Here is a 27,062-nt window from a genome sequence, read left to right as displayed (position 1 = left end):
ACCAGGGATTGGGGTTGAATTAAGATTAAGGCATATTCATTTGAAAAATCGTTTTATGTGAAAATACACTTTCATCACATTGTTGTTCAAACAATTCGTTTTATTGAGTAAAGTATAAACGTGTGCCTTACGCATCCTACATAAATGCCATACATTCACCGTTTCTGAGAACAAAAAAGAAGGGATTCACAGTAACAACAAAAAAGGGGAGCACAATGGAAGGTGCGAACCTGTACGGTAACTGATAGAAGGCTATAGATTTTAGATATATTGTTGAAAACAATTCTGTATGAACATCAACCCCTGCTTTTCATTGCTGACCAGCAGATGTCACTAATGTCGATTGTGTTTAAAACTGCGTAATGAACCGTTTTTTGGCACAATTTGCTGAAAGCCACAAAGGCTTCAGAAAGCCTCGGTTTCACATCACTAGGTACTTGATCTATTTGTGGACGGTTCTGAACAGTCTGAACGTCAAATTGTGAGCTCAGTATCCTTCTTCGGTGGGGTTTAAAAGCAGTCGGCATCCAATGTAAATACTGCATTACGGGGTATTGAGCGAGGAAAAACATCATACAAAATACAAAAATAGACACATCCTGTTGTGGGAAAAAGTACCCAATAACCATACTTAAGTAGAACTAAAGACATCTTAATATAAAATGACTCAAGTTAAAGTCACCCAGTAAAATCCAACTTGAGTAAAGGTTTTAAAGTATTTGGTTTTACATATACTTAAGTATCAAAAGTAAATGTAATTGCTAAAATATACTTAATTAAGCATCGAAAGGAAAAGTATAAATCATTTCTAATTACTTATATTAAGCAAACTAGACGGCACAATTTTCTTGTTTTTTAAATTTACCGATAGCCAGGGGCACACTCCAACCCTCAGACATAATTTACAAACGAAGCATGTGATTAGTGACTCCGCCAGATCAGAGGCAGTAGGGATGACCAGGGATGTTCTCTCGATAGGTGTGTGAATTAGACCATTTTCCTGTCCTGCTAAGAATTAAAAATGTAACGACTACTTTTGGGTGTCAGGGAAAATGTATGGAGTAATTTTCATTTTCATCATTTTCTTTATGAATGTAGTTAAGTAATAGTATTTATTTGTATTTATTTTATTGCACCTTTATTTAACCAGGTAGGCTAGTTGAGAACACATTCTCATTTACACCTGCAACCTGGCCAATATAAAGCAAAGCAGTTCGACACAAACAACAACACAGAGATACACATGGAATAAACGGCTGCACAGTAATGTCTCTTATCGATGGCGGTTATGATGATATCATTTAGGACCTTGAGCGTGGCCATGACCAGATCTGAAGCCAGATTGCATAGCGGAGAAGGTACGGTGGGTTTCGAAATGGTCGGTAATCTGTTTGTTAACTTGACTTTCGAAGACCTTAGAAAGGCAGCGTAGGATAGATATAGGTCTGTAGCAGTTTGGGTCTAGAGTGTCAAAAATATAAATAGTAAAGTAAAGTACAGATATCCCCGAAAACGACTTAAGTAGTACTTTCAAGTATTTTTACTTAAGGACACGTCACTGGACACATCAACAAACAAAACCCATCCTACTCCCTCAGTCACTGTCCAATCCAAAACAGGAGCCTGTGAAGGAAGAACAGTCATCGACACGATTCCTTGCAAGACGTCGGCTGTGAGTGTGAAATCATGAAAACCCTCTAAAAAATTTCAGTCTGCTTGTGCTGTACAGTTTTTGACCATTGCAATAAATGATACCAAAAACAATAACAGCACTTACAGTTGATTAGGGCAGCTCTAGCACGGCAGACATTTGACGAACTGACTTGTTGGAAAGGTGGCATCCTATGATGGTGCCACGTTGAAAGTTACTTAGCTCTTCAGTAAGGCCATTCTACTGCCAAATGTTTGTCTATGGAGATTGCATGGCGGTATGTTCAATTTTATACACCTGTCAGAAACGGGTGTGGCTAAAATAGCTGAATCCACTAATTTGAAGGGGTGTCCACATACTTCTGTATATATGGTGTATAACCTCCGCTGGCATTCGATACTCATCCCATTGGCAAAAATATACTTGCCACATGACCAAATCTGTTTTACTTATGACACTGATTGGATTTATTATGCATAAGGCTCTTACAGGGTATCTCATAGACAACATTCTGTCTTGTAGAGGTCATGAGAGGACACTTTCCTGATTCAAACAAACGCTATTTTCTGCCAGACATAGAATTCAATCCAATTCAACATCGGGTTTCCAGGCAAGAAGAAATGAAGCCAATATTTCTGTAAGGTCCATATATCTCTCCAAATCAAGTCCTATTGTGAATTTTACAACAAATGTAATGGACTCAACTTAACTAACACACTTTGATGTACAGCCTATTAATTACTGCACGTTATTACAATGATAAAGATTTAAACTTTTTAGCTTACTGTACAGTGACCATTCAATCAATAAATGTGAGTTAAAAAACTGCCATAGCTCTGTGGTGCAAAGACTGCTGACAGCTAGCTAGCATTTCCGTCAAATTTTCCGCTGACGCCTATCTTGCACACCGCACAGTGGCAACTGACTGAGATGAGACTGCTTTTCCCACCTTAGAATTTTGTATAAATCTATAGCTACATTAGCTTTACTACGGTAGCTAGTAAACCGGCGCAAAGACATCTAAAAGTTAAACAGTGAAGCATTTAAATGTATATAAACGGATATTTTCTGCAATGACTTTAACTGACGAGGTGGCCGAGTGGTTAAGGCGATGGACTGCTAATCCATTGTGCTCTGCACGCGTGGGTTCGAATCCCATCCTCGTCGATAAATGTTTTTCCAACAATTACTTTTGTAGGTGTTGTTTCGTATCTACGACTGTGTGCAAAAAGTACTTTACATGTGAATTATAACAGCATTTATTTATAATATGAATTACAAAAGCAAGACATAGGCGAATAGCTTTATACAGCCTGGTAATTTAGGCTAGTACTGGGCATGCTGCATTTCCATGTAAAAAGTACTAACTTAAGTACTAACTAAGTACTAACTTGAAGTTAATAGGAGCACATAATATTTATTGTGAAATGAAAGCTAAAATTCCATATGTTTTGGGGGGATTTTGTCGGTCCAAATCTGAACCAAATATATAAAATGTTCAACCATTTTCCATCCTAAAAGTTTGGAATAAGCAAAGGCTTTCATTTCTTGTCAGATGGAAAAGGGGTCTTAGAAAACATCTACCAGAAAAAGTCTTAAAAGCTATTAGAAATATATCAAAACACAATAATGTTGAAGTAAAGACGCCTGTCAACTAATAACATGTATATTTATTTCGTGTTGTAGTACGAGTCCGGTCTCAATTACCACATTTTGAATCTCTTGGTCTTGTCTCAGTGTCGGTCGTAACTCGGTTTCGGACAGCGAGGACTCGTAATTACATCTGGAGACCAGCCGAGAACAGCGTACTAAAACACTCATAATTATCAGCTTTCATTCAGTAAGCGCATAACACTGCTTCGCCAGGCCAAATATATACACTCCTTCCTAAAACATTCATACCTGAACAGTCTTTATATCGATTATAGACATGTTTGCGCAGTGGCGAACCTTTTGGACCAAGGCCTTCAGCGTGCGACAGGTTCATGATGCTGAAATGACATGAACGGTAATACCAACACTTATGTAAAGTAGCGATCCGTGGGTAAAATCACTGGGGAAGCCAGTAAAAAAAGTCATATTACAACCTGTGTTGGGATAATTGCGTTGTTTGCTCTATAATCCTGTTAGTTCATATGATTAAAGGCCGAGACAATAAGAATACAATAAGAATAAATTGAACCACACCTTTGTTTCATCACAAAACTAGAGAACAACCCCTGTCCGGTGAAGTCCACAAAGGATATGGCATGAAACAGACAGTTACATGACCTACATGGCCCACAGCATGGTCAAGCAAGTTAATGTTTCCCTCATTTTTGGACCACTAAACAACTATTAACTTAGAACCACAGAGAGTTGCCGCAAGTCACAAAGAAAACAGGAGCTGCCTCCAGCATCGTTTCATCTTCAACATTTCAACATCATCAAATCACCTATGCTTAGTGTAGTACAGTGACAACAAAAAGATACCATTAAACAATATAGTCCAGTCAAAATAAACTTAATATGATGTGGCTGTCCATTGTTCTGATTTCTGTGTGTGTGGGTCTGCATGCTTGCAAGTAGAAAAACATGTTGACTCACCCTACTTGTAGAGAAATGCCAATGCCATCCTCCTCCCTTTCATGTTGCCAAAACTGTCTATCACTATGTCATACACTATATGCTTTTATTGTTTGTTGTCCTAGGATACCTGTATAAAATGCTTGCTCGCTAGCCTAACTTCCATTCGTGGGCCACTTTAGCTAGTTAACATTAGCCTTCTACATCTACTAGATGATCTAGCTACGCATTGAACTTCCATCTTCTCAGGCCAAGAGCACAGCAATGTATGAATTAATGGTTGGATCAGAATCACTGTTATAATCACTGGCCAGTATGGAGAATTAAGTAAAACAACAAGTCCAAATCCTTATCTGCATCCATGGCTAATTTAGGAAAGGGACAATTTTAGCTAGCTAGCTAGCCACCAGAGTACAACAACACAACGAGATGCAACAATTCAAGTTGTTTCTGTCATTGACATTATGTTCCCAATGCAATTTGATAGGCAAATCCAAAAGGTCTTCCCTTGACACTTTTTTTTTTGGTGCGCCAGGACCACTCACTCAGTTTAGCTCAACGATGATTGGTTATAATTATTATTATTTTTTATCAAGGGAGACCAAATGCTCGCTGGCTTCCCTTGCATTCAATGCTACGGGCATCAACAATGTTATACTCGTTTGGACAGTTTTGTTATATTTTATATTTCAGTCTTCTGTGACGTCTATATAAAGTGGAATATTGGGATGCAACCTCAAAATTGAATACATTTCAACTCTATATCTGACATTGTACCGGTGTCTTCTTTTTTTAAGCCCAATAACCATGTGTGTGAAGTGTATACTTTTGCTTCAAAGTTGATTTGTTTAAGAGTACCAATAATCACTCTGTGTGACCCTGATTCAGCCCAATGTAGTAAAAGGTTAACTTGTTGTTGAAAGTTATTCTTGAAAAGGGAGAAGCTAACAAATTAGCAACAACATCCTCTTCGACAACACCTGCTGCAGTCGCTGCAAACTAGCCTACAACAAAAGATAGATAGTTAGACCGTGGAAAACTACTGCTCACTATTGTGCAGTGCCCCGTTGACCTTAGAGAAGGCAAAAGTTTCCATTCGTTTTTTGTAAAAAACGGTCCCAACCATTACATGTCAAAATGTGATTGGTTGATTCCACTGTCACTCCAAAATGTTGCTCTAATACAGGGCAGATGCCTTCTATTTAGCTTCTGAAGGCCTAGCCAATAGCTGACTTAGCTAGCTAGATTTATCTTCCCGGTGTCACGCCCTGACCTTAGAGAGCCGTTTTATTTCTCTATTTGGTTAGGTCAGGGTGTGATGTGGGGTGGGCATTCTATGTTTTGTTTTCTGTGTTTCTTTATTTCTATGTTTTGGCTGGGTATGGTTCTCAATCAGGGACAGCTGTCTATCGTTGTCTCTGATTGGGAATCATACTTAGGTAGCTCTTTTTCCCTCCTTTCAGTGTGGGTAGTTAACTTTGTTAGAGACATCATAGCCCTGTTAAGCTTCACGGTGGTTTTGTTTTGTTTTGTTTTGTTTTGTTTTGTTTTGTTTTGTTTTGTTTTGTTTTGTTTTGTATTGTATTGTATTGTATTGTTTTTGTTGGTGACATTCTAATAAAAAGGAATATGTACGCTTACCACGCTGCACCTTGGTCCACTTCTTATGACACCCGGATCCTGATTGGAACTTTTTTTCTCTTCAGTGTTAACACTTTCCTTTTAAAAAACTGAAGAGATTAAATCAGAACATCATTGAAAAGAATAGCATAATAATATTTATTATTTTATAGCTCTTCTCTGAAGGTGTAGAAGGCCCTCAATTCTTCCCCACTGTTTTTGGGATAGTGATCATTTGTGTCTAAAGAATATATATATATATTCTTCTGAAATATGAACACAGAAATAATGGACATTTTGAACTCTTATGGTGGCGATTTGACAGAATTACAATCATGATCTTGAATTGGACTCACATTTTTCTGGTCTCGCCTTGATTCGGTCTCGGACACATTCTCCCCCTCCCAGTCTTGGTCTTGAATCGGTCTCGCTTTAGGTGGTCTCCAACACAGCACTGTTTAGTTTAGCAGAAATGATTTGCCTTCTGTAAGTTTAAGAAACATTGACGAGTGTCTTGTCATTCTGTTACCAAAAACCCACATATCTTTAGGATATTTTCTAATTTCTCTCCCTCATGAGGAGGGAGGACAATGCAAGTTCACAGAAGTAACAAGTGAAGGTAGGCCTATCAATTATCTATAGTGTTTTTGCTGCTAACAATTTGGTTTATTACATATTGATTCAAATGCATCATTCTGTTACTAAATTGGTAACAGAATGACCAAAAAAATCTAACAGAATGACTGCAATTGAATTGGCTACAATGGGAAATCATAGATGTCACAAACCACAGTTTGGTCACCTGCTACGTCCTCCCTCCACTGGCCTACTGTTATGTTCAGTGTGTTCTTTCTCTTTCTGTCGTGTGTCCATTTAATGTAACTGCCCTCTCACCCGCTGAGCACTGACCAACACCAGATATCCATGGACGTTGAAAAGTATCTGAAATATAGTCCATCCAATTCTGAACCAATCATAACGCCTGCTTCAAACATTTGGTTTGGACAGCACATTACAGTATAGTACAGTAGAGTGTAGTACACAGTAAAGACAATTAGAGAAGAGTATAGGTCAGTACAATAAAGTACCGTACTGTACTGTACAGTAGAGTTTAGTACAGTAGAGCACACTAGAGTAGAGGACAGTATACAGTAACATATATTGTACTGTACTGTACTGAACTATACTCTATTTTGCTGTACTGTACTGAACTATACTCTACTTTACTCAACTGCATTATAAAGAGGGTATTCACAGGAAGTGTTACCAAAATTAGGAAAAATAAGTAGATGGATATGATAAGCAATTATAGCATGATCACTTACTATAGGCTGAGTAAAAGTCCTGCTGATTATGATGTGTTCTGACCTAATAGATAGAGTCTTAACTTAAGGAGAAGAGAACCCCACATTTTTGGTTCGTGAAAGGGATACAGTTGTAAATCTACTATAATCTTTTACAAATATAGGCCTAGGCCCTACCGCTTGGGGGCGCTGTTTCCCAATTAAAGGCAAAAATAGGCAGATAAAAACACGAATTTCTCTTGCTGTTTTTTTTACCTTTATTTAACTAGGCAAGTCAGTTAAGAACACATTCTTATTTTCAAGGACTGCCTAGGAACAGTTGGTTAACTGCCTGTTCAGGGGAAGACCGACAGATCTGTACCTTGTCAGCTCAGGGATTTGAACTTGAAACCTCTCTGTTGGTAGTCCAACACTCTAACCACTACTAGGCTGTTGGGATAGTCTAAATTACACAATATTCCTAATAATTTCACGGTATGAGGTACATCAATCAAACAAAACAGCAATGGTTTATTGATTTTATTCAAATCCAATGCATATTCAGTGCATCTAGAAGGACACAATTTGATTAGGCCTGACTAACACACGTGGGTAAACATCACAAACGGCAACATATCCAAATATTATATAATTGGAGCGTTTCTTTTCACCTCCACACAATTCATGTGATGGGATTGTTTCTCATCTGGGTTTCTTAAATTAGTACTCTGAAGTTTATTCTGTTTATTATGAGCAGCCTCAACGACGAGGTCTACACCACATAATGCCGTTAACTTTATCACCTGTTGAATTAACAATTACTTAAGATATTTTCTGACGGTGGGCAAAAAAAAGCACCAGCAGTGAAATAGGATCCACTTCCTCTCGACGACGTCATATCCCCTTGTCCTCATGACCATTTATCAGATCTTTACAACGTCAAAAAAAAAAAAAAAAACACTGCTTCATTTAAACGTGGTCGTGATTTTTGGAGCACCAAAAATAAGCATTCTTCCTACATGGACTTCAGAGACGCTGGGATGTTCCACGGGAGTATTGCAGGGGTCCAGTTTCACAAGTGGTGGCGGCAGAGGCCATCAGATGGGTGGTCTGGATCCTGTCTGTGTCCTTTTATTCAACCCTGTTCCCTATTCACCCCCCTCTTTCAGAACTATTCACTAAAAAAAAGTGTCACCTCTAATGGTCAAGCACGAGATTTCGCCTTGTTTTCCCCCTCTGACTTGGAGGTGCTGATCCAGCGGTAACAGTCAGTGATGCTCTTGTTTTGTTCTACAGCACAGCTAGTGCAGTACACAATGCCTAGAGCCAGCATCACCACAATGAAAACACACAGGGGCACCAGGAGTGCTACTAGTAGCCAGCTCTTGTCATCCTTCCTTTTGCCTTTACTCTCAGGCCACTGGGCCCCTGATGCAAACACTGTTTGGGCTGGAGGTGGGACTCTGAGCGTGGTGGTGGTGGCCTTAGCGTCAGAGTCTATGTCTGGGGTTTCTACCACTCTCCCAGCTCCCTTGTCATTCTGGACTGCTGGGCGGTGGCTGTCACTAACCCTGGACACCACTGAGGGATCACTGGAGGAGCTGGGTGAGGGTGTGACAGTGTTCCGAGCGGGCTTTCTCCGTGCGAGAACACCCCATTGTGAGTTATGGCCATCCGACGGCCTGCGACGAACCGGTGTAGATGTTGTCTCCTCATGCGGGGCCTCTGTAAACCAGCCCAGGTCAGTCGGAAGCTTCTCAAGGACTGTCTGCTCGGTCAGCCACTCCAAACGTGTGGGGTCTGTAACCCAGTCTTGGTCTGTAACCCAGGTTTGGTAGGACGAGGTGGTTGTTGATGAATACTGGTCATCGCCTTCTGTAATAGCCATGCAGGAGTACTGGTCTGACTGCAGCTCATACCCTGCCTCACAATAGCACTCAAACCCACCCATATAGTTGAGACACTTCTGGTGGCAGCTGGCGGAGGTCTGGCACTCATCCACGTCCTGGCATAAGCCTGGATCGTCGGGCAGCTCAGTGTAGCCTTGGCGGCAGTGGCAGGCAAAGGAACCGGGTGCGTTCTCACATCGGTGTTCACAGCGACTGGAATCGTTGCATTCGTCAACATCCACACACTCGCCATCTTCATCGGGCTCGTAGCCCTGGTTACAGTGGCACTCGAATGTCCCAGGAGCATTGGCGCATATATGAAGGCAGGGGGCCCGGAGACACTCATCCACATCCAGGCAGTTGCGTCCATCAGGTGCCAGCAGGTATCCGTTTGGACATTTGCAGCGGAATCCCTTAGCGGTCTCCTCACAGTCAAACTCACAGTTGGCATTGCCACAGGAATGGTTCGGCTGGCAGGTCTGGCCGTCCTCTGCCAGTGTGAAGCCGTCAGAACACTCACAGTAATACTGTGTTTCAGCATTCTGACAGAAATGTTCACAGCCACCATTTTCTTCTTCACACCAGTCCTGGAGGCCATCAGAGCAGAGGGGGGAATCCTTTGACCAGCCCACACTCCCGTCTTCCCTCAGCATGCAAAGAACAGACTGGTCTCCTAAGCTGTCTTCATTATCTGGGCAGGGAAGGGTGGCCACTGAGCCAAAGGGAATGTGAGTGAGGATGGTGCTGAGCAGGCTGAAAGGGGTGGTATACAGAGCAGGTCCGCCTCCCTCACTCTTCAGAGAAGGGCACATCCCCCGGTAGGTGTAGTGACACATGAATCCATCCACAGTCAGCGAGCAGGAGCCATCCAGCCACTTGAAGTTGTCGTGCTGCTCCCGGGTGTCAGCAGCAGTGTTGACACTCATGACGACACAGCGGGGCGCGGCACAGGTACTAGGTGAGTCCGCCCTCAGCCAGTTGGTGTACTGCGTGTCCTGTTCACCTGTGATCCATTGGAATCCCCTGAGTGGGCGTGTGGCAGAGCACTGCCTGGGCTGGCGATGGAGCCCCATCCACAGTCTGACCCTGGCCCGTGGTCCGCGTTGCTCCACAGACGACAGGAGCTCATGGACCACAGCCACCTCCTCAGAACTCTTTAGGGTTGCCAGAGAACCACCTTTGTCCTTGCAGAACCTTGCTGACTCCCGAAAAGTCTTGCGTTGGAAATAGACGGCGTAGCAGCCACCTGCAGCGCAGAGAGCATCTTGCTCCTGCAGCTCTTGTCCCAGAGTCCAGGGAAGCCAGCAGGCCCACAGAAGAGCAAAGGAGCGCAAGGCACAGATCATCTTCCCCATCTGTAACCACTGTCTTTTTTCCCACCTCCCTACACCTCTCTCTCCAAGTTAAATTATTATTTTTTTTAATTAAAAAAGTTTATTTCAGCCTTGTTTCAATGTTCGACCACTTCTCCCGAACAAAACACGTCTGTTATTAGTCAGAGTTATTTAGTCCGAGGCCTTCTCCTGAGCTCCCTGCTTGTCTACCTCTGCGTTGTTAGCAGCATTCTAACTGATCTGCAGGAGAAAGAAAAGAGGGGGGAGGGAGGGAAGAAAGAAAGAAGGAGGGTACGTGAAGGAAAAAGGATTGTATGTTTTTGGAAGAGGGGGCGGGTAATGACTGAGTGTGTGGAGGAGGGGGGGCTGCTGTGCTGGACGGTGGTTTTCCCTTGTGCCATATGGTTTTCATAACTTTTAATGGAATTTCTCGCAACCCTGCTACCAACCACATCAACCACTTCAGCTCCATCCACAATAATGGAAACTGTTTCACTATCCCAGTTTTTCAGACAGATGAAGAGTGGCGACTCAGATAAATCTTTGTTTTTGTCCCAGGGACTGATTACTCCTATAGTCTAGTCGTTTAGACATTTTTTTCCCTCCATTCTATTTCTGATGTATATTCAACCGTGAGACACTCCATCACGGGTACTGAATTCCATGTCCAGCTTCTTGTAAACATCTGGTCTTTTTTTGAAAGGTCTGTTGTCTGTGACGTTTAGAGAGTTTATACGTGGTGGCTGGATTTATTCATTATATATGAATACAGTTCATCCTCGGCACACAGTTCATCCTCGGCACACGGCGCCTGAAAATGTGAAAAGACAGGAGGGACAAAATTCATTATGACATTGGTAGAGTGTTAGATGATTGGACCAAGATGTGCGACTACGCAGGTTTACAAAATCGGAGGGAAATGGAAGAGTATGCAGACAAGTACTTTTTTCGTGTGCAGGGCTTTTTTAGGGTCAAGATGAAAAAGAGCAAGGAAGTTAATTGCGGCTTTCACAATACAAGTAGGAACTCTACCATTGTACAGGTTATCCAACAGTCACAGTTCAAGCAATGGCTGTTATTGTTCTCTGAATCTATTCTATTATAGTGGGTAAATTAAGTATACCTTTTGTTTCTGATACTTTAGGGCCCACTACTGCATCATTGTCACGGCAGGTAGCCTGGCTTTGTCATGACCGTCATGGGAAGAAGTGGACCAAAGTGCAGCGTGGTGAGCGTGCATTTTCCTTTTATTAGTTCAAATGTCGCCAACAAAACAAGAAATAACACAAACGACCGTGAAGCTAACAAAGATAACTTCCCACAATGACCAAAGGGAAAAGGCTGCCTAAGTATGATTCCCAATCAGAGACAACAATAGACAGCTGTCCCTGATTGAGAACCATACCCGGCCAAAACATAGACCTACAAAAACATAGAAAATCAGAACATAGAATGCCCACCCAAATCACACCCTGACCAAACCAAATAGAGACATAAAAAGACTCTCTAAGGTCAGGGCGTGACAGTCTTGCTTTTTTTGACCATCCCAGGGGCAAAATACAGTATATTTCAAACAGTCCAATATCTTACTGGTATTTTCCAAGTCAAACCATTTTGGTTCAGGATAATATCCTTCCAGATGGCTACCTGATCGTGTTTTCCATAATGCTAGTAGGCTAGATACAGTATCATGCTGAGGGCTTAGAGTGCTACAAATATAGAGGAATGGGTCTTCCTGCTGTTGATATCTGGATGAATTTGTTTTCTAGGTTATTTCAGGTACATTACCTTCAGGTACTCCACAGATTATTTTTGTCATCAATTCATCTTCATTTTTGGAATGAACAATGTGATGGTCAGGTTAGCCCTTGCCCTTGTCTTTTGACACAGTGGTAGGGAAACAACACTTAGGTCTGCTCCTCTATGCATGTCTGTATATTATGTAAGAGAATCTGATCAAGAAGTTTTAGATGTGTATCAGATTGGCCTGCTCCACTGGCTGGAGTTTCAATGCAAACAAATAGAGAACTTGAACTGTATGAGATCACTTCCTGCAGGCCAACTCTGCAGATCTTATCGAGCATGGAATCCCTTTAATCTCTCTTTTTCCTTCTCCTTTTTTAAAATGTGTTTTTTACAATTTCACCTCTTGATTCTTTTTTTGTCAAAGCCATGCATATATCCATTCCGCAGTTTGAGCTTCCCCTACCTGGTGTTGATGAACACATGACCAAAAAAACTAAATAACTCATTTATTCAAACTTAATCATAACTAAATAAATAACTTCTATTAACTTGACTAATAGAATGGTTTATTTCACTGATTTGGCAACACTGAATAATTTATCTTTGTATAGTTTGAAACTTGGAGTGCAGTTCACATTGAAATTATGCTACACAATTTCACAACTTCAGCAACATCTGTTATATAATACCAGTGATTCAGTATCAGCAAAAATTTGGGTGGGCCAACAAAAAGCAGCTAACTTCCTGCAATTGTACACATTTTGTCATGGGGAAAAGATCAAATGTAGCTGTTTTAAAGCTAATTTCCTGCAATTCTACACATTTTCCATGGAGCAAAGAGGAGCATTTACAATTTTATCGCTCATCTCTGTCACGCCTGCTCCCGCTCTTCCCCCCTGGCGCTTGAGGGTGCCAGGCTGCCCTGCATTATATACTCCTGCACCATCATTACGCACACCTGCCTTCCCTCGTCACACGCATCAGCGATTTATTGGACTCACCTGGACTCTATCACCTGTTTATTACCTCCTCTATATTTGTCGGTTCCCCAGCTCTGTTCACCGCTGCTGCATTAATGTTCGTATGTCATTTGTTACCTGGTTCTGATGCTGTTCTTGTCCTGTTCCATGTCTCACCTATATTAAATGTTCAACTCCCCGTACCTGCTTCTCATCTCCGGCGTCGGTAATCTCCTAATATTCACCAGGCTGAGAGGAGATAGCAAAAATAGGTGTGTTGACTCTGATAAAGGCACTAGATTATCTTTCCTGTTAAAGGGTGGATTCCGACCCGAGTTAAGCGCTCTTAAATGGAACGTAATTCAATGTATTTTTTTGTATTTTACCCCTTTTTTTCTCCCCAATTTCAATCTTGTCTCATTGCTGCAACTCCCCAAAGGGCTCGGGAGGCGAAGGTCGAGCAATGCGTCCTCCAAAACATGACCCACCAAACCGCGCTTCTTAACACTCGCCTGGTTAACCCAGAAACCAGCTGCACCAATGTGTCGGAGGAAACACCATTCAACTGATGACCGAGATCAGCCTGCAGGCCCCGGGCCCGCCACAATGAGTCACTAGAGCGCAGTGAGCCAAGTAAAGCCCCCCATGGCCAAACCCTCTCCTAACCCGGACAACGCTGGGCCAATTGTGCGCTGCCCTATGGGACTCCCGATCACGGCCGGTTGTGATACAGCTCGGGATTAAACCCGGGTGTGTAGTGACACCTCTAGCACTGCGATTCAGTGCCTTAGCCTTCTGTGCCACTCGGGAGGCCCCGTAATTAAATTTTTATGCACGTTTCTCTCTATGTGGATTCTGATCTTAAGCATGAGGATAGCATGCTATTCACCTGCTATTCATTCGGGATGGAGATTGAATATATGAAGGTGAGGCGAAGATGTGTCAACACAGACCGTATTCTAATCTTGATTTAATTCCCTAATAGTTCCACTACCTTTACCCACGAGGAAACCATGAATAACATCTGGTGAACCTACCAGTTCCAAGTGGGAAAATGCATTTACAGATTTTTTCTATAGAAATAATAACATTCTCCATGCACTGTAATTTACAACTGGAAAAGAGCTAAACACCAGTCACAACGTCAACAGTGAAGAGGCGACTCTGGGAAGCTGGCCAAAGAAAAAGCCATATCTCAGACTGGCCAATAAAAAGAAAAGATTAAGATGCTTAAAAAACACAGACACTGGACAGAGGAACTCTGCCAAGAAGGCCAGCATCCCGGAGTCACCTCTTCACTGTTGACGTTGAGACTGGTGTTTTGCGGGTACTATTTAATGAAGCTGCCAGTTGATGACTTGTGAGGTGTCTGTTTCTCAAACTAGACACTAATGCACTTGTCCTCTTGCTCAGTTGTGCACCGGGGCCACCCACTCCTCTTTCTATTCTGGTTAGAGCCAGTTTCCACTGTTCTGTGAAGGGAGTAGTACACAGCATTGTGCGTGATCTTCAGTTTCTTGGCAATTTCTCGCATGGAATAGCCTTCATTTCTCAGAACAAGAATAGACTGACCAGTTTCTGAAGAAAGTTATTTGTTTCTGGCCATTTTGAGCCTGTATTCGAACCCACAAATGCTGATGCTCCAGATACTCAACTAGTCTAAAGAAGTCCAGTTTTATTGCTACTTTAATCAGAACAACAGTTTTCAGCTGTGCTAACATAATTGCAAAAGGGTTTTCTAATGATCACTGAGTCTTTTAAAATGATAAACTTGGATTAGCTGACACAACGTGCCATTGGAACACAGGAGGGATGGTTGCTGATAATGGGCCTCTGAACGCCTATGTAGATATTCCATTAAAAAGCAGCCGTTTCCAGCTACAATAGTCATTTACAACATTAACAATGTCTGCACTGTATTTCTGATCAATTTTATGTTTTTTTTAATGGACAAAAAATGTGCTTTTCTTTCCAAAACAAAGACATTTCTAAATGAAATGCTGTGCCATTATGCATAATTTAAATCGTAAGGCCTTTTAATTTGCAGGGATGGGCACTCTCGAATGTCTTAATTATAGGCTACCCTGACTTTCTCTTTTTCCAATTAGTAACATGTTCAATATTAGCCACTATCAGTATAGACCAATAACTACACATAACAGTATGACTAATAACCACACATATTCAACTTCCAATCTACTGTTAGTTCCCTTCAGTTGGTATAGCCTACATTATCATTCCATTTAATTCCATTCTTTCGTTTACCTTCATTTTCTTCTTCTGTAAACGCTGTCGCGTCCGTTTCGTTGTTGCCGAGGATCATTTGTAACAGTTCATAATATATAAAAACATGTAGGTTATTTCAATTGTTATGGACCCAATGTAACCCAATGCAAACCAAGCCGGAACAGTTTGAACTCGACACACGGCGCAATACTTGGCCGTGTCATCATACAGTCCCATGGTTAGTGCAGGCAATAGACAAGGGCATAACCAACTATTGTACACTATTCTCTCTATAGGAATGATATGTACACTAATTTTCCAACTTTACAATGGGTTGAATAACTGAATGGATACATTTTCAGAATGAATCATACCACCGTTTTCTTTCTTTCCGGGGGTAAAGGCTCTCCAAACCTGTTTTTTTTTATGGTTCAAAAATACTTTCCTAAACCTAAATAATCTACAAGATCAGACTATTTTTTAAATCAACCAATTGGTGCTGAAACGGAGACGAATATGCATATATTTAGATGTCTATCTTTAAATGATCCCTAATATTCTGAACCCGTTCTCACGATATAGTCTAGCGAGTCTGTCAACAAAATTCGAACTAAAAGGTACACCGTATTTAAAGGGATTGCTTAATTAAGATAAATGTACTGGAAACCCTATTGAAAATCCACGAGAAAATCTGTTGGCCAGAGGGTTTTCAGCGATTGGATGAAATGTATTCAGAGCGCGCAAGATAGCCACACTTCCATAGCACTTTACGTGACTGAATAAGATAAGTCTTAATACCAAATACTGAGAAGTGGGTAGGAAAGCATACATTTCTAAGCCTGAATCGGCCCTCTAAATTAACATATGCAATAGGCAGTGGCATAGTGCATATAGCCATAGAAGCACAGTGACATATGTCTCAGTCATATTCGTGGCTTATTGGGGGTGTGGCTTTCAGTTAGTTATTTTTGGCAATCTGTCCCGTGAGAGTGAACATCCAGTTAATATGTTCTCCTATATTTCATCAAATCTGACTAACCCAGTGCACTTCTTGCCATCAAGTATATCTGATGGTGTTTGCATGTTGAGGTAAAAAGACAAATAATGTCCCATTTAGAACAGACAAGTAAAGGGCATTTCTCAATCTGATTGGGTGGGCGTGCCGACGCCCCTGGGCCACGGTAGTTAATAATGAAAAAATGCAGTACATCTCACTTTGTAAACTCCCCCCCCCCATGTTGGAATGGTATATAGGCTACAGTGTGGAGAGAAGGTATAGTCGCCAGACCTGTTTTTTCCCCCCCAAACTCATCTTGGATCAATCTATGAATCAACTAGGCAACCAATAGGAATGGTAAAAACAATTAAACCACTAAGAGCGGACATCTGCCCAAGTGCACACTAGACTAGACTATCTAACTCTAACCCTCTGGGACACTGACAAAACATGCAGGGGGCTTCAGCCCCACATCTCTCCTCCTGACCTTGCCGTTGCACTAAAAGCAGATGGGAGGACACAAGGACATAATACATCTGACCAGCTCTCAGACAGAGCCCAGAGACCCATGCGGACCTCTCTGGTGCAGCTCTCAGACAGAGGAAAGAGAGATTGTATGTGGCAGGGCTTGCTCTTTCTCCTTCTCTTTCTCTCGCTTCTCCTGGCTTTTCAATTAGTCTGCATGAGAGTCTCAGATCTGTTAGCTCCTCCTGCTTCCATATCCAGCCAGAACCCAGCCGTTGCCTTTTTCTGCAAGGACTTCTGGAGCTGCATTTTAGAATTGCAATAGATAGAACAGACAGGGTTATTCACTCAACGTTGAAGAGAATACATTCTATACAAAATATACTAGAATCACTAGGGTCCCCTTCTGATGAAATAGCATTGGGCTTCCTCTCAACTTTATGGCCGATTACACTATTACTGCCCTACCAAGTAAAAAGGCAGTAACTGCTAATTTGGTTGAAAATGAGTTAATGTCACTGCATAAAGTTACAGTGAAACTGTGGTAAACTCTACCTACATGCACATACTACCTCAAATAACCAGTGCCCCTGCACATTGACTCTGTATTATTTCACTACTGCTCTTTAATTGCTTGTTACTTTTTATCTCCTTACTCTTATCTGTATTTTTTTGAAACGGCATTGTTGGTTAGGGGCTCGTAAGTAAGTAAGCATTTCACTGTAAGGTCTACACTTGTATTCAGCGCACATGACTAATAAGATTTGATTTGACTTTGATTTGAAACCGAAGGTAAATAAAAGTCATTTTTATCAGTTCCACGCTATGAGCAGTTACTGCCTTTTTGCTTGGTAGAGCAGTATAGCCATTGCGTTTTAAGACACATATACAGTATGTGTATAGTCCTCTTCTATGTACAGTAAATACGTTGAGACATCATCCAATTGAATAGGTCCCAGGTGTGACATTTTCCTTTTCTCCTCACCACTGACGCAAAGTGCAAGTTATTGCTCCTTAATGTGTAAACCATGTGCTGCCTCCGTCTCCATGGACCTGGTAGCCAACTTACACATACCTCAGACCTTGTCTGGTGTGCAGTGCAGTGCTAAGGCCTTTTAAAGTTATTGATGGCTGGTTGTCTTGCCTTTGTTTAGCTAGTCCTACTGTATGAAGGAACCCTGGAGATACAGTGCCTTGCGAAAGTATTCGGCCTCCTTGAACTTTGCGTCCTTTTGCCACATTTCAGGCTTCAAACATAAAAATATAAAACTGTATTTTTTTGTGAAGAATCAACAACAAGTGGGACACAATCATGAAGTGGAACGACATTTATTGGATATTTCAAACTTTTTTAACAAATCAAAAACTGAAAAATTGGGCGTGCAAAATTATTCAGCCCCCTTAAGTTAATACTTTGTAGCGCCACCTTTTGCTGCGATGACAGCTGTAAGTCGCTTGGGGTATGTCTCTATCAGTTTTGCACATCGAGAGACTGAATTTTTTCTCATTCCTCCTTGCAAAACAGCTCGAGCTCAGTGAGGTTGGATGGAGAGCATTTGTGAACAGCAGTTTTCAGTTCTTTCCACAGATTCTCGATTGGATTCAGGTCTGGACTTTGACTTGGCCATTCTAACACCTGGATATGTTTATTTTTGAACCATTCCATTGTAGATTTTGCTTTATGTTTTGGATCATTGTCTTGTTGGAAGACAAATCTCCGTCCCAGTCTCAGGTCTTTTGCAGACTCCATCAGGTTTTCTTCCAGAATGGTCCTGTATTTGGCTCCATCCATCTTCCCATCAATTTTAACCATCTTCCCTGTCCATGCTGAAGAAAAGCAGGCCCAAACCATGATGCTGCCACCACCATGTTTGACAGTGGGAATGGTGTGTTCAGGGTGATGAGCTGTGTTGCTTTTACGCCAAACATAACGTTTTGCATTGTTGCCAAAAAGTTCAATTTTGGTTTCATCTGACCAGAGCACCTTCTTCCACATGTTTGGTGTGTCTCCCAGGTGGCTTGTGGCAAACTTTAAACGACACTTTTTATGGATATCTTTAAGAAATGGCTTTCTTCTTGCCACTCTTCCATAAAGGCCCGATTTGTGCAATATACGACTGATTGTTGTCCTATGGACAGAGTCTCCCACCTCAGCTGTAGATCTCTGCAGTTCATCAAATCAAATCAAATCAAATTTATTTATATAGCCCTTCGTACATCAGCTGATATCTCAAAGTGCTGTACAGAAACCCAGCCTAAAACCCCAAACAGCAAGCAATGCAGGTGTAGAAGCACGGTGGCTAGGAAAAACTCCCTAGAAAGGCCAAAACCTAGGAAGAAACCTAGAGAGGAACCAGGCTATGTGGGGTGGCCAGTCCTCTTCTGGCTGTGCCGGGTGGAGATTATAACAGAACATGGCCAAGATGTTCAAATGTTCATAAATGACCAGCATGGTCAAATAATAATAAGGCAGAACAGTTGAAACTGGAGCAGCAGCACAGTCAGGTGGAAGTTGAAACTGGAGCAGCAGCATGGCCAGGTGGACTGGGGACAGCAAGGAGTCATCATGTCAGGTAGTCCTGGGGCATGGTCCTAGGGCTCAGGTCAGTTGAAACTGGAGCAGCAGCATGGCCAGGTGGACTGGGGACAGCAAGGAGTCATCATGTCAGGTAGTCCTGGGGCATGGTCCTAGGGCTCGGGTCCTCCGAGAGAGAGAAAGAAAGAGAGAAGGAGAGAATTAGAGAACGCACACTTAGATTCACACAGGACACCGAATAGGACAGGAGAAGTACTCCAGATATAACAAACTGACCCCAGCCCCCCGACACATAAACTACTGCAGCATAAATATGATCACTCATCCAGAGTGATCATGGGCCTCATGGGCCTCTTGGCTGCATCTCTGATCAGTCTTCTCCTTGTATGAGCTGAAAGTTTAGAGGGACGGCCAGGTCTTGGTAGATTTGCAGTGGTCTGATACTCCTTCCATTTCAATATTATCGCTTGCACAGTGCTCCTTGGGATGTTTAAAGCTTGGGAAATCTTTTTGTATCCAAATCCGGCTTTAAACTTCTTCACAACAGTATCTCGGACCTGCCTGGTGTGTTCCTTGTTCTTCATGATGCTCTCTGCGCTTTTAACGGACCTCTGAGACTATCACAGTGCAGGTGCATTTATACGGAGACTTGATTACACACAGGTGGATTGTATTTATCATCATTAGTCATTTAGGTCAACATTGGATCATTCAGAGATCCTCACTGAACTTCTGGAGAGAGTTTGCTGCACTGAAAGTAAAGGGGCTGAATAATTTTGCACGCCCAATTTTTCAGTTTTTGATTTGTTAAAAAAGTTTGAAATATCCAATAAATGTCGTTCCACTTCATGATTGTGTCCCACTTGTTGTTGATTCTTCACAAAAAATACAGTTTTATATTTTTATGTTTGAAGCCTGAAAAGTGGCAAAAGGTCGCAAAGTTCAAGGGGGCCGAATACTTTCACAAGGCACTGTATTAAAATAGCGCAGGTACTCTGTCCCAGTCTGTTTTCAGTTGACATACACTGAGTCTCTGTATTCTCAATTGATCTTTCTAGTTTGGGTATTTTTAAAATATATTTTTTAACCTTTATTTAACTAGGCAAGTCAGTTAAGAACAAATTCTTATTTTCAATGATGGCCTAGGAACAGTGGGTTAACTGCGTCAGGAAGTCCAGGATCCAGTTGCAGAGGGAGGTGTTTAGTCCCAGGGTCCTTAGCTTATTGATGAGCTTTGAGGGCTCTATGGTGTTGAATGCTGAGCTGTAGTCAATGAATAGTATTCTCACATTATTTATTTGCACATTAAAAAATGTAAAACAATATTAATTCAAGTTTTGTCCAGGTGGGAAAGGGCAGTGTGGAGTGCAATAGAGATTGCATCATCTATGGATCTGTTGGGGCGGTAAGCAAATTGAAGTGAGCCTAGAATTTCTGGGATAATGGTGTTTATGTGAGCCATGACCAGCCTTTCAAAGCACTTCATGGCTACAGATGGCACCGGTTGGTTGTCATTTAGGCAAGTTAACTTAGTGTTCTTGGGCACAGGCACTATGGTGGTCTGCTTAAACATTACAGTATTACAGACTCAGACAGGGAGAGGTTGAAAATATCAGTGAAGACACTTGCCAGTTGGTCAGCGCATGCTCGCAGCACACGTCCTGGTAATCCCTGCGGCCTTGTGAATGTAGATCTGTTTAAAGGTCTTACTCACATCGGTGTGATCACACAGTCATCCGGAGCAGCTGGTGCTCTCATGCATGTTTCAGTGCCATTTGCCTCAAAGCGAGCATAGAAGTAGTTTAGCTCGTCTGGTAGGCTTGTGTCACTGGGCAGCTCTCGGTTGTGCTTCCCTTTGTAGTCTGTAATGGTTTGCATGCCCTGCCACATCTGACAAGCATCAGAGGTGGTGTAGTATGATTCAATCTTAGTCCTGTATTGACGCTTTGCCTGTTTGATGGTTCGTCGGAGGGCATGGCGGGATTTCTTATAAGCTTCTGGTTTAGAGTCCCGCTCCTTGAAAGCTGCAGCTCTAGTCTTTAGCTCAGTGCGAATCCATGGCTTCTGATTGGGGTATGTACGTACATCATCGATGCACTTATTGATGAAGCCAATGACTGATGTGACTGATGTGATGTACTCCTCAATGCCATCAGAGGAATCCCGGAAGATATTCCCAGTCCGGGGCCCGCAGAGAGGGTCCCCACACCAGAGGTGCCCAAAGCGGGGTGAGGCAGAGGTGGAGCGGGGTCTACCTTCCGCACCAGAGCCGCCACCGCGGATAGATGCCCACCTGGGCCCTCCCCTATAGGTTCAGGTTTTCCGTCCGGAGTCCGCACCTTTGGGGGGGGTGGGGGGGGGGTACTGTCACGCCCCTGACCTTTGAGAGACGTTTTATCTCTCTATCTGGTTAGGTCAGGGTGTGATGTGGGGTGGGCATTCTATTTTTTGTTTTCTAGGTTTCTTTATTTCTATGTTTTGGCCGGGTAAGGTTCTCAATCAGGGACAGCTGTCTATCGTTTTCATACTTAGGTAGCCCTTTTTCCCTCCTTTCAGTGTGGGTAGTTAACTTTGTTTGTGGCACTTAGCCCTGTAAGCGTCACGGTTGTTTCCTTCGTTTGTTGTTTTGTTGGCGACTTTTTAAAATAAAGTAAAATGTACGCTCACAATGCTGCTCTTTGGTCTACTTCTTTCGACGGCCTTGACAGTGTTCTACAGCTTATCATGAGATACTCTATATCGTGCACCAGCTGTTATTTACAAAAATACATAGCCCTCCGTCCCTTGTCTTGCCAGGCGCCGCTGTTCTATCCTTGCCAGTACAGCGTATAACCAGCCAACTGTATGTTGATAGTGTCGTCGTTCAGCCACGACTCCGTGAAGCAGAGGTTTGAATTGAAATGAATGTCATTGAGAAAACAGAAATGTGTCAATGTATATTTTCATCCTATCTGAATAAAAAAGTAATCCAAGAAGTAATCATCTAGTTTTTCAAAAGTATCTGTAATGGGATTACAATATTTTAGCTGGTAATTTAACTGATTACATTTGTTTTGTAATCAGATTACATGCAACTTTACATGTAATCAGTAACTCCCCAACCCTGCCGCTGGAGACTCCCATTAGACATACTGAAACAATTAACTAAAGCCATATGGTCAACTAATGGAAGGGAACAAATTCCCATTGATTTTGGTATGGAGTAAAGGAAAAATTGAATAATTATATCCACATCTTATCCACACCCTGTCTCAAACAGTTTGCAATTAATAAGAAAATGTTTCCAGGGTATCACTCTTTCACAAACAAAAAATCCACATTCACATTCAAAATTCAAAACACTCATTCAACATTGAAACCTTGACCGTGAACAGTAGTTTCATGGAGTTAATGTGTCCATTGTGGAATTCCCTGTTTATAACCCCGGGTTCCTGCTGTTAATGACGGGGGTGCATAGACGTCCCATCAGGGTGGCGTGTCAACATGATAGAGCTATAATGAGCTCCCAAATAGGACCTATTTATCACTATAGGAAATGTCTACACCATAGAATTACATGTAAATGATAGGATCTATATGGTCCACACAGCTATCTAAGGCTGCAGATACAGCCTAGTGTGAGAGTACAAATACATGTAGTTCAGCTACAGCGGGGTTGAAGCCCCCTTGGGTTCCTGCTAGGAGAGATGAGTGGAGGCTCCGGGCTATATCTGCATATAGAGGATGACCGTATTATAGTGTAAGTGTTTTGAGTGCTGAGATGACAGATACCAGAATGGCAGATGTTTTCCTCCAGTCTTAACTCTGTTCAGTCTCAATTCTTGCGCCAAGAGGTGGAAATGGAGAACCTCCTCCGTTACAGTGCTTAATACGTCCCGGATAGTTGCAGTGCTTTTTTAAACAGGGGAAAATACTCCGATTCCTGGGCCAACACTGAAATCTCTGTCCAACACATTAATGATATATCTGTTTCCTTCATCAACATTTTTTTAGGCTAGCTATTAAGACTTATCTTTGGTGGGAAATGATGTAAATACTTGATCTGTGTTTGTGTATCAGTGGGTGGCTAAGATTGATAAAGATTGCCCTACTTTGAGCAGTACTCTCCCAGAGACTGATTTGTTCTGTCGTTCAGACTTACACCCGTGAAGAGTTCATTGAAACGTTCTGATTATTATCACCACCTCTTCTCCACACGGGATTTTGTCAACACATTTGCGACGGGGCTCTTGCTGAAATGCTCATCTAATCTTTATAGTTCTGTACGTCCTGTACTCACAGTTGCGCATATTTTATTTCACGCTACAGTGTGATGCCGCGATTAACGTTTAGAGTTTGGAGATGTATCACTTTGGTGATTTTACAGTGAGTCCAGCCAGACAGATTTACATGTGCAAATCATTACAACTGTAAGCAAAAGCAGTAACATATTCTGTTGCTGTCCTTTTCAAATGGCTATCATTCCTCCTCTCTTAAGTCATATCGAAAGGAATCACTGCAGTAAGAGAATATTCTGGGTACAAAATGACTCATAGATCATTCATTTACCAGATGAGAGAGCCTCAGCTTTTCCATATTTCACGATCATCAGTGTGTCCTTCTGTGCCTTTCTGAGGGCTGGAAAGAAAAGGCCAAAAAGGACTACGTGAAGGACTATAAAATGTCTATGTGAATGGATCATGGTAAATGCATTAACAATAGGAGGTGAAATGGCACATTAAAGCTTTACGGAAATCAAATCCTCAGACTATTGATGGTTGCCTGTGGGGAAAAAAAGTCCACAGACTTTCCCTCTAAAGGATAGGGTGGAGGATGCCCTTGATACTGGTTACCCCAAGAGATACAAAAGGACCAAGTTCACGCTCTACACTGTTCTCCTGTCGAAATGCTTCATTTTTCCCCCGTAGTAATATATTATTGAGCTTCCTGTGTGGCTCAGTTGGTAGCTGTGGGTTTGATTCCCATGGGGGATGACTAAAATGTAAATGGTTGGTTCTGGAATAATATTCGATGGTCCTTGAGCATTACGAAACTTTTCTGTCTAAAGAATATGTTGTGCTAGCTTTGCATAATTCTTACCAAGTGATCCAACATTCTAGATTTTTAAATATCCCAGATAATTGTGTTATTGTTTGACAGGGGTTGACAGAGCACTCTTGATTTTATTGACAGTTCTGTCTTGATTTGTTTAACATCTGTATGCCTCTTAACCTCTCTCTCTTATTCATATAATAGGGGAGGGGACATTTATTTATATCGGCCATTATTGTTCTTTTTTTTTTAACAAGACCTCATGCACAGAGAAACATGTACATGCTCACATACACACCCCACTGATCTCTGCTTGTGGTCCTGAACCCTCTGCCTATGGATCACTGGGATGTCCCTGGGGGCCCTTGGCCTGTGAACTGGCTATTAGCGGAGCTTGACGGTTGCCGTATGTTAATACACTCCAGGCAGTCTCCAGTTACTTCTCTGTGATGCGGCGTCTTTGACCTTGTGCTGTTGCCACAGTGCCTCATGAGGACGCTGGAATGAAAGTTTCCTGGATCTTGAGTCTTCCTAAGCGGCCTCTCTGAGCCAAGTTCTCTCAATACTGAGAAAACAGAGAGAATGGAAATACTCGTTGTCGAACTGAAACCATCTTAAAACAATTCTTCTGAGTCCATTTAGAGACACTCAAAAACATATTTCTGTCGTTTTGAACCCACATCAATTGATAAGTGTGGTTTTTATGTGAACCCACTCAGATGACAAGACACCTTGGGCAGAAACTGTCAGCTGCTAAACACATGCCTTTACACTCAGGAAGAAGGAAAATAACCACGGAGTATAACATTCCAGTCCATTTAGAGAAAAATGTACATGACACAGGGTCAGTGAACAGCAGCCTTTGTGCATTGTACTGGGAGAGCAGGGTTTCCAATAGCACAAGTCACAGGAAATATTTAAACACATTCGGGAAATGTCTGCTCTTGCACAGCTTGGTTGTTATCACATTTTACTGTCTTTTCAACAACAAAAAATACATCTGGTGGCTGATATTCTACCCAGCATTGCTTTGATTAATATACACTGTTGCCCTCTAGGACCAAGACGGGACTGGAGTGCAGTAGTCCACACTGACTAAACACCTCCCTCTGCAACTGGATCCTGGACTTCCTGACGGGCCACCCCCAAGTGGTGAGGGTAGGTAGCAACACATCTGCCACACTGATCCTCAACACTGGAGCCCCCCAGGGGTACGTGCTCAGTCCCTTCCTGTACTCCCTGTTCATCCTCGACTGCATGGCCAGGCACGATTCCAACACCATCATTAAGTTTGCAGATGACACAACAGTGGTAGGCCAGATCACTGATAATGACGAGACAGCTTGTAGGGAGGAGGTCAGAGACCTGGCCGTGTGGTGCCAGAATAACAACCTATCCCTCATCGTAACCAAGACTAAGGAGATGATTGTGGACTACAGGAAAAGGAGGACCGAGCACGCCCCTTTCTCATCGATGGGGCTGTAGTGGAGCAGGTGGAGAGCTTCAAGTTCCTTGGTATCCACATCACCAACAAACTAGAATCGTCCAAACACACCAAGACAGTCGTGAAGAGGGCACGACAAAGTCTATTCCCCCTCAGGAAACTAAAAAGATTTGGCATTGGTCCTCAGATCCTCAAAAGGTTCTACAGCTGCAACATCGAGAGCATCCTGACTGGTTGCATCACTGTGTCATGACGTTGGCCTGGGGGATAGATTTATGACAGTCATAAATACCTCTTCCCCCTTTAATCCTCTCTCTACCCTACTGAGGTTACATTTAAAAAACCCTTGGTTAACAGAGATTCTGGGAACATCAGAATGTGGGGGGAAATGAACTATATTCTGGTAATCCGAACAATTGAACATATGCGGTGGTACTTAATGAATATGATGTCAGTTCGGTTGTCATCTGAGACATTCTCATCAATGATAAGATGACATAAACTCTACAGTGGAAAGTCTACACATCAGAGTTATCAGATTCACATGGAATTGTTGTTCAATTTAAATGTTTGAATATGAAATGATTTGTGATGGGATGAAATGTGATTTTAGCTTCTAAAATGTGGGTTTTCATAAGATATTGCCGCCACTCAGTGGCCCGCCCACGTGAAGAGACAGAGGTTGTAAACTATGAAACACACCCCATTTCTCCCTTCCTATATAAAGCCTTGACAACAACATAACTTCCTGTTCCGAGGACGTGAGGACGACGGTCCTATGTCAGAATGGTTCAGATAATAACTACAGAATGAAGCCAACATAAGCGTGAGCTTTGGTTGCGAATGGTATGAACATTGAACTCTTATTCACTACAGAAGTGATATCTCCTAGCCGTTGAGTTAGCAACCGCAGCTGCAAACGCAGGTTAGGAAGGAACAGACAGAGTATCCCGTCTACCACACAACGACGTTACTACAACATATCCAATTGACCACCAGAGACATTCTTCAAAGGACAAAGGACTCGGTTTGGAACACGGCCTTCCATCTACCACCAACCTACTGAAGCGCAGCTCAGAGTAAATATTTATTGCATTTTCCTTTTCCAAATGGGCGGTAATTTAGAATGCATAAGACACTGTATTTATGATAGCACAGCTTTTTCCCTTTGTTCCTCAGTCTCCCGCTCTTTCACTCAACCCAGCCCCTTTTCCTTTGTGTAACAAGCTGTCATATCTGTTCCGCCCGCTAGGGACGTTTTCCTTTATGATGTAATTTGTAATCAAGTTATGATTAATTGTGTGTATGTGTAATTA

At 42.3% G+C, this 27,062-nt stretch overlaps 1 protein-coding gene, 1 long non-coding RNA gene and 1 other non-coding gene across 4 annotated transcripts; 2 read left to right on the top strand and 1 right to left on the bottom strand.

The window, feature by feature from the left end:
* Positions 1 to 1,534: 1,534 nt before the first annotated feature.
* LOC112228968 lies at positions 1,535 to 25,722 on the top strand. Of its 2 annotated transcripts, none has more exons than XR_002950110.2 (3): positions 1,535 to 1,672; positions 11,487 to 11,570; positions 25,361 to 25,722. It is a non-coding gene; the product is annotated as an uncharacterized LOC112228968 (long non-coding RNA). The 2 variants fall into 2 exon arrangements; XR_006080460.1 differs by lacking the exon at positions 1,535 to 1,672 and adding an exon at positions 11,087 to 11,361.
* trnas-gcu lies at positions 2,737 to 2,818 on the top strand. The gene has a single exon. It is a non-coding gene; the product is annotated as a tRNA-Ser (tRNA).
* Positions 7,645 to 10,600, bottom strand: LOC112228945 (endosialin). The gene has a single exon (XM_024394756.2). It carries the CDS (start codon positions 10,361 to 10,363, stop codon positions 8,324 to 8,326), a length of 2,040 nt encoding a protein of 679 aa, XP_024250524.1. The 5' UTR covers positions 10,364 to 10,600; the 3' UTR covers positions 7,645 to 8,323.
* Positions 25,723 to 27,062: the final 1,340 nt, after the last annotated feature.

Source organism: Oncorhynchus tshawytscha, linkage group LG30, assembly GCF_018296145.1.
Source record: "Oncorhynchus tshawytscha isolate Ot180627B linkage group LG30, Otsh_v2.0, whole genome shotgun sequence".
NCBI classification, from domain to species: Eukaryota; Metazoa; Chordata; class Actinopteri; order Salmoniformes; family Salmonidae; genus Oncorhynchus; species Oncorhynchus tshawytscha.
The sequence above is the reverse complement of the archived record's forward strand: the minus strand, read 5'-3'. Positions and strand labels throughout refer to the sequence as shown.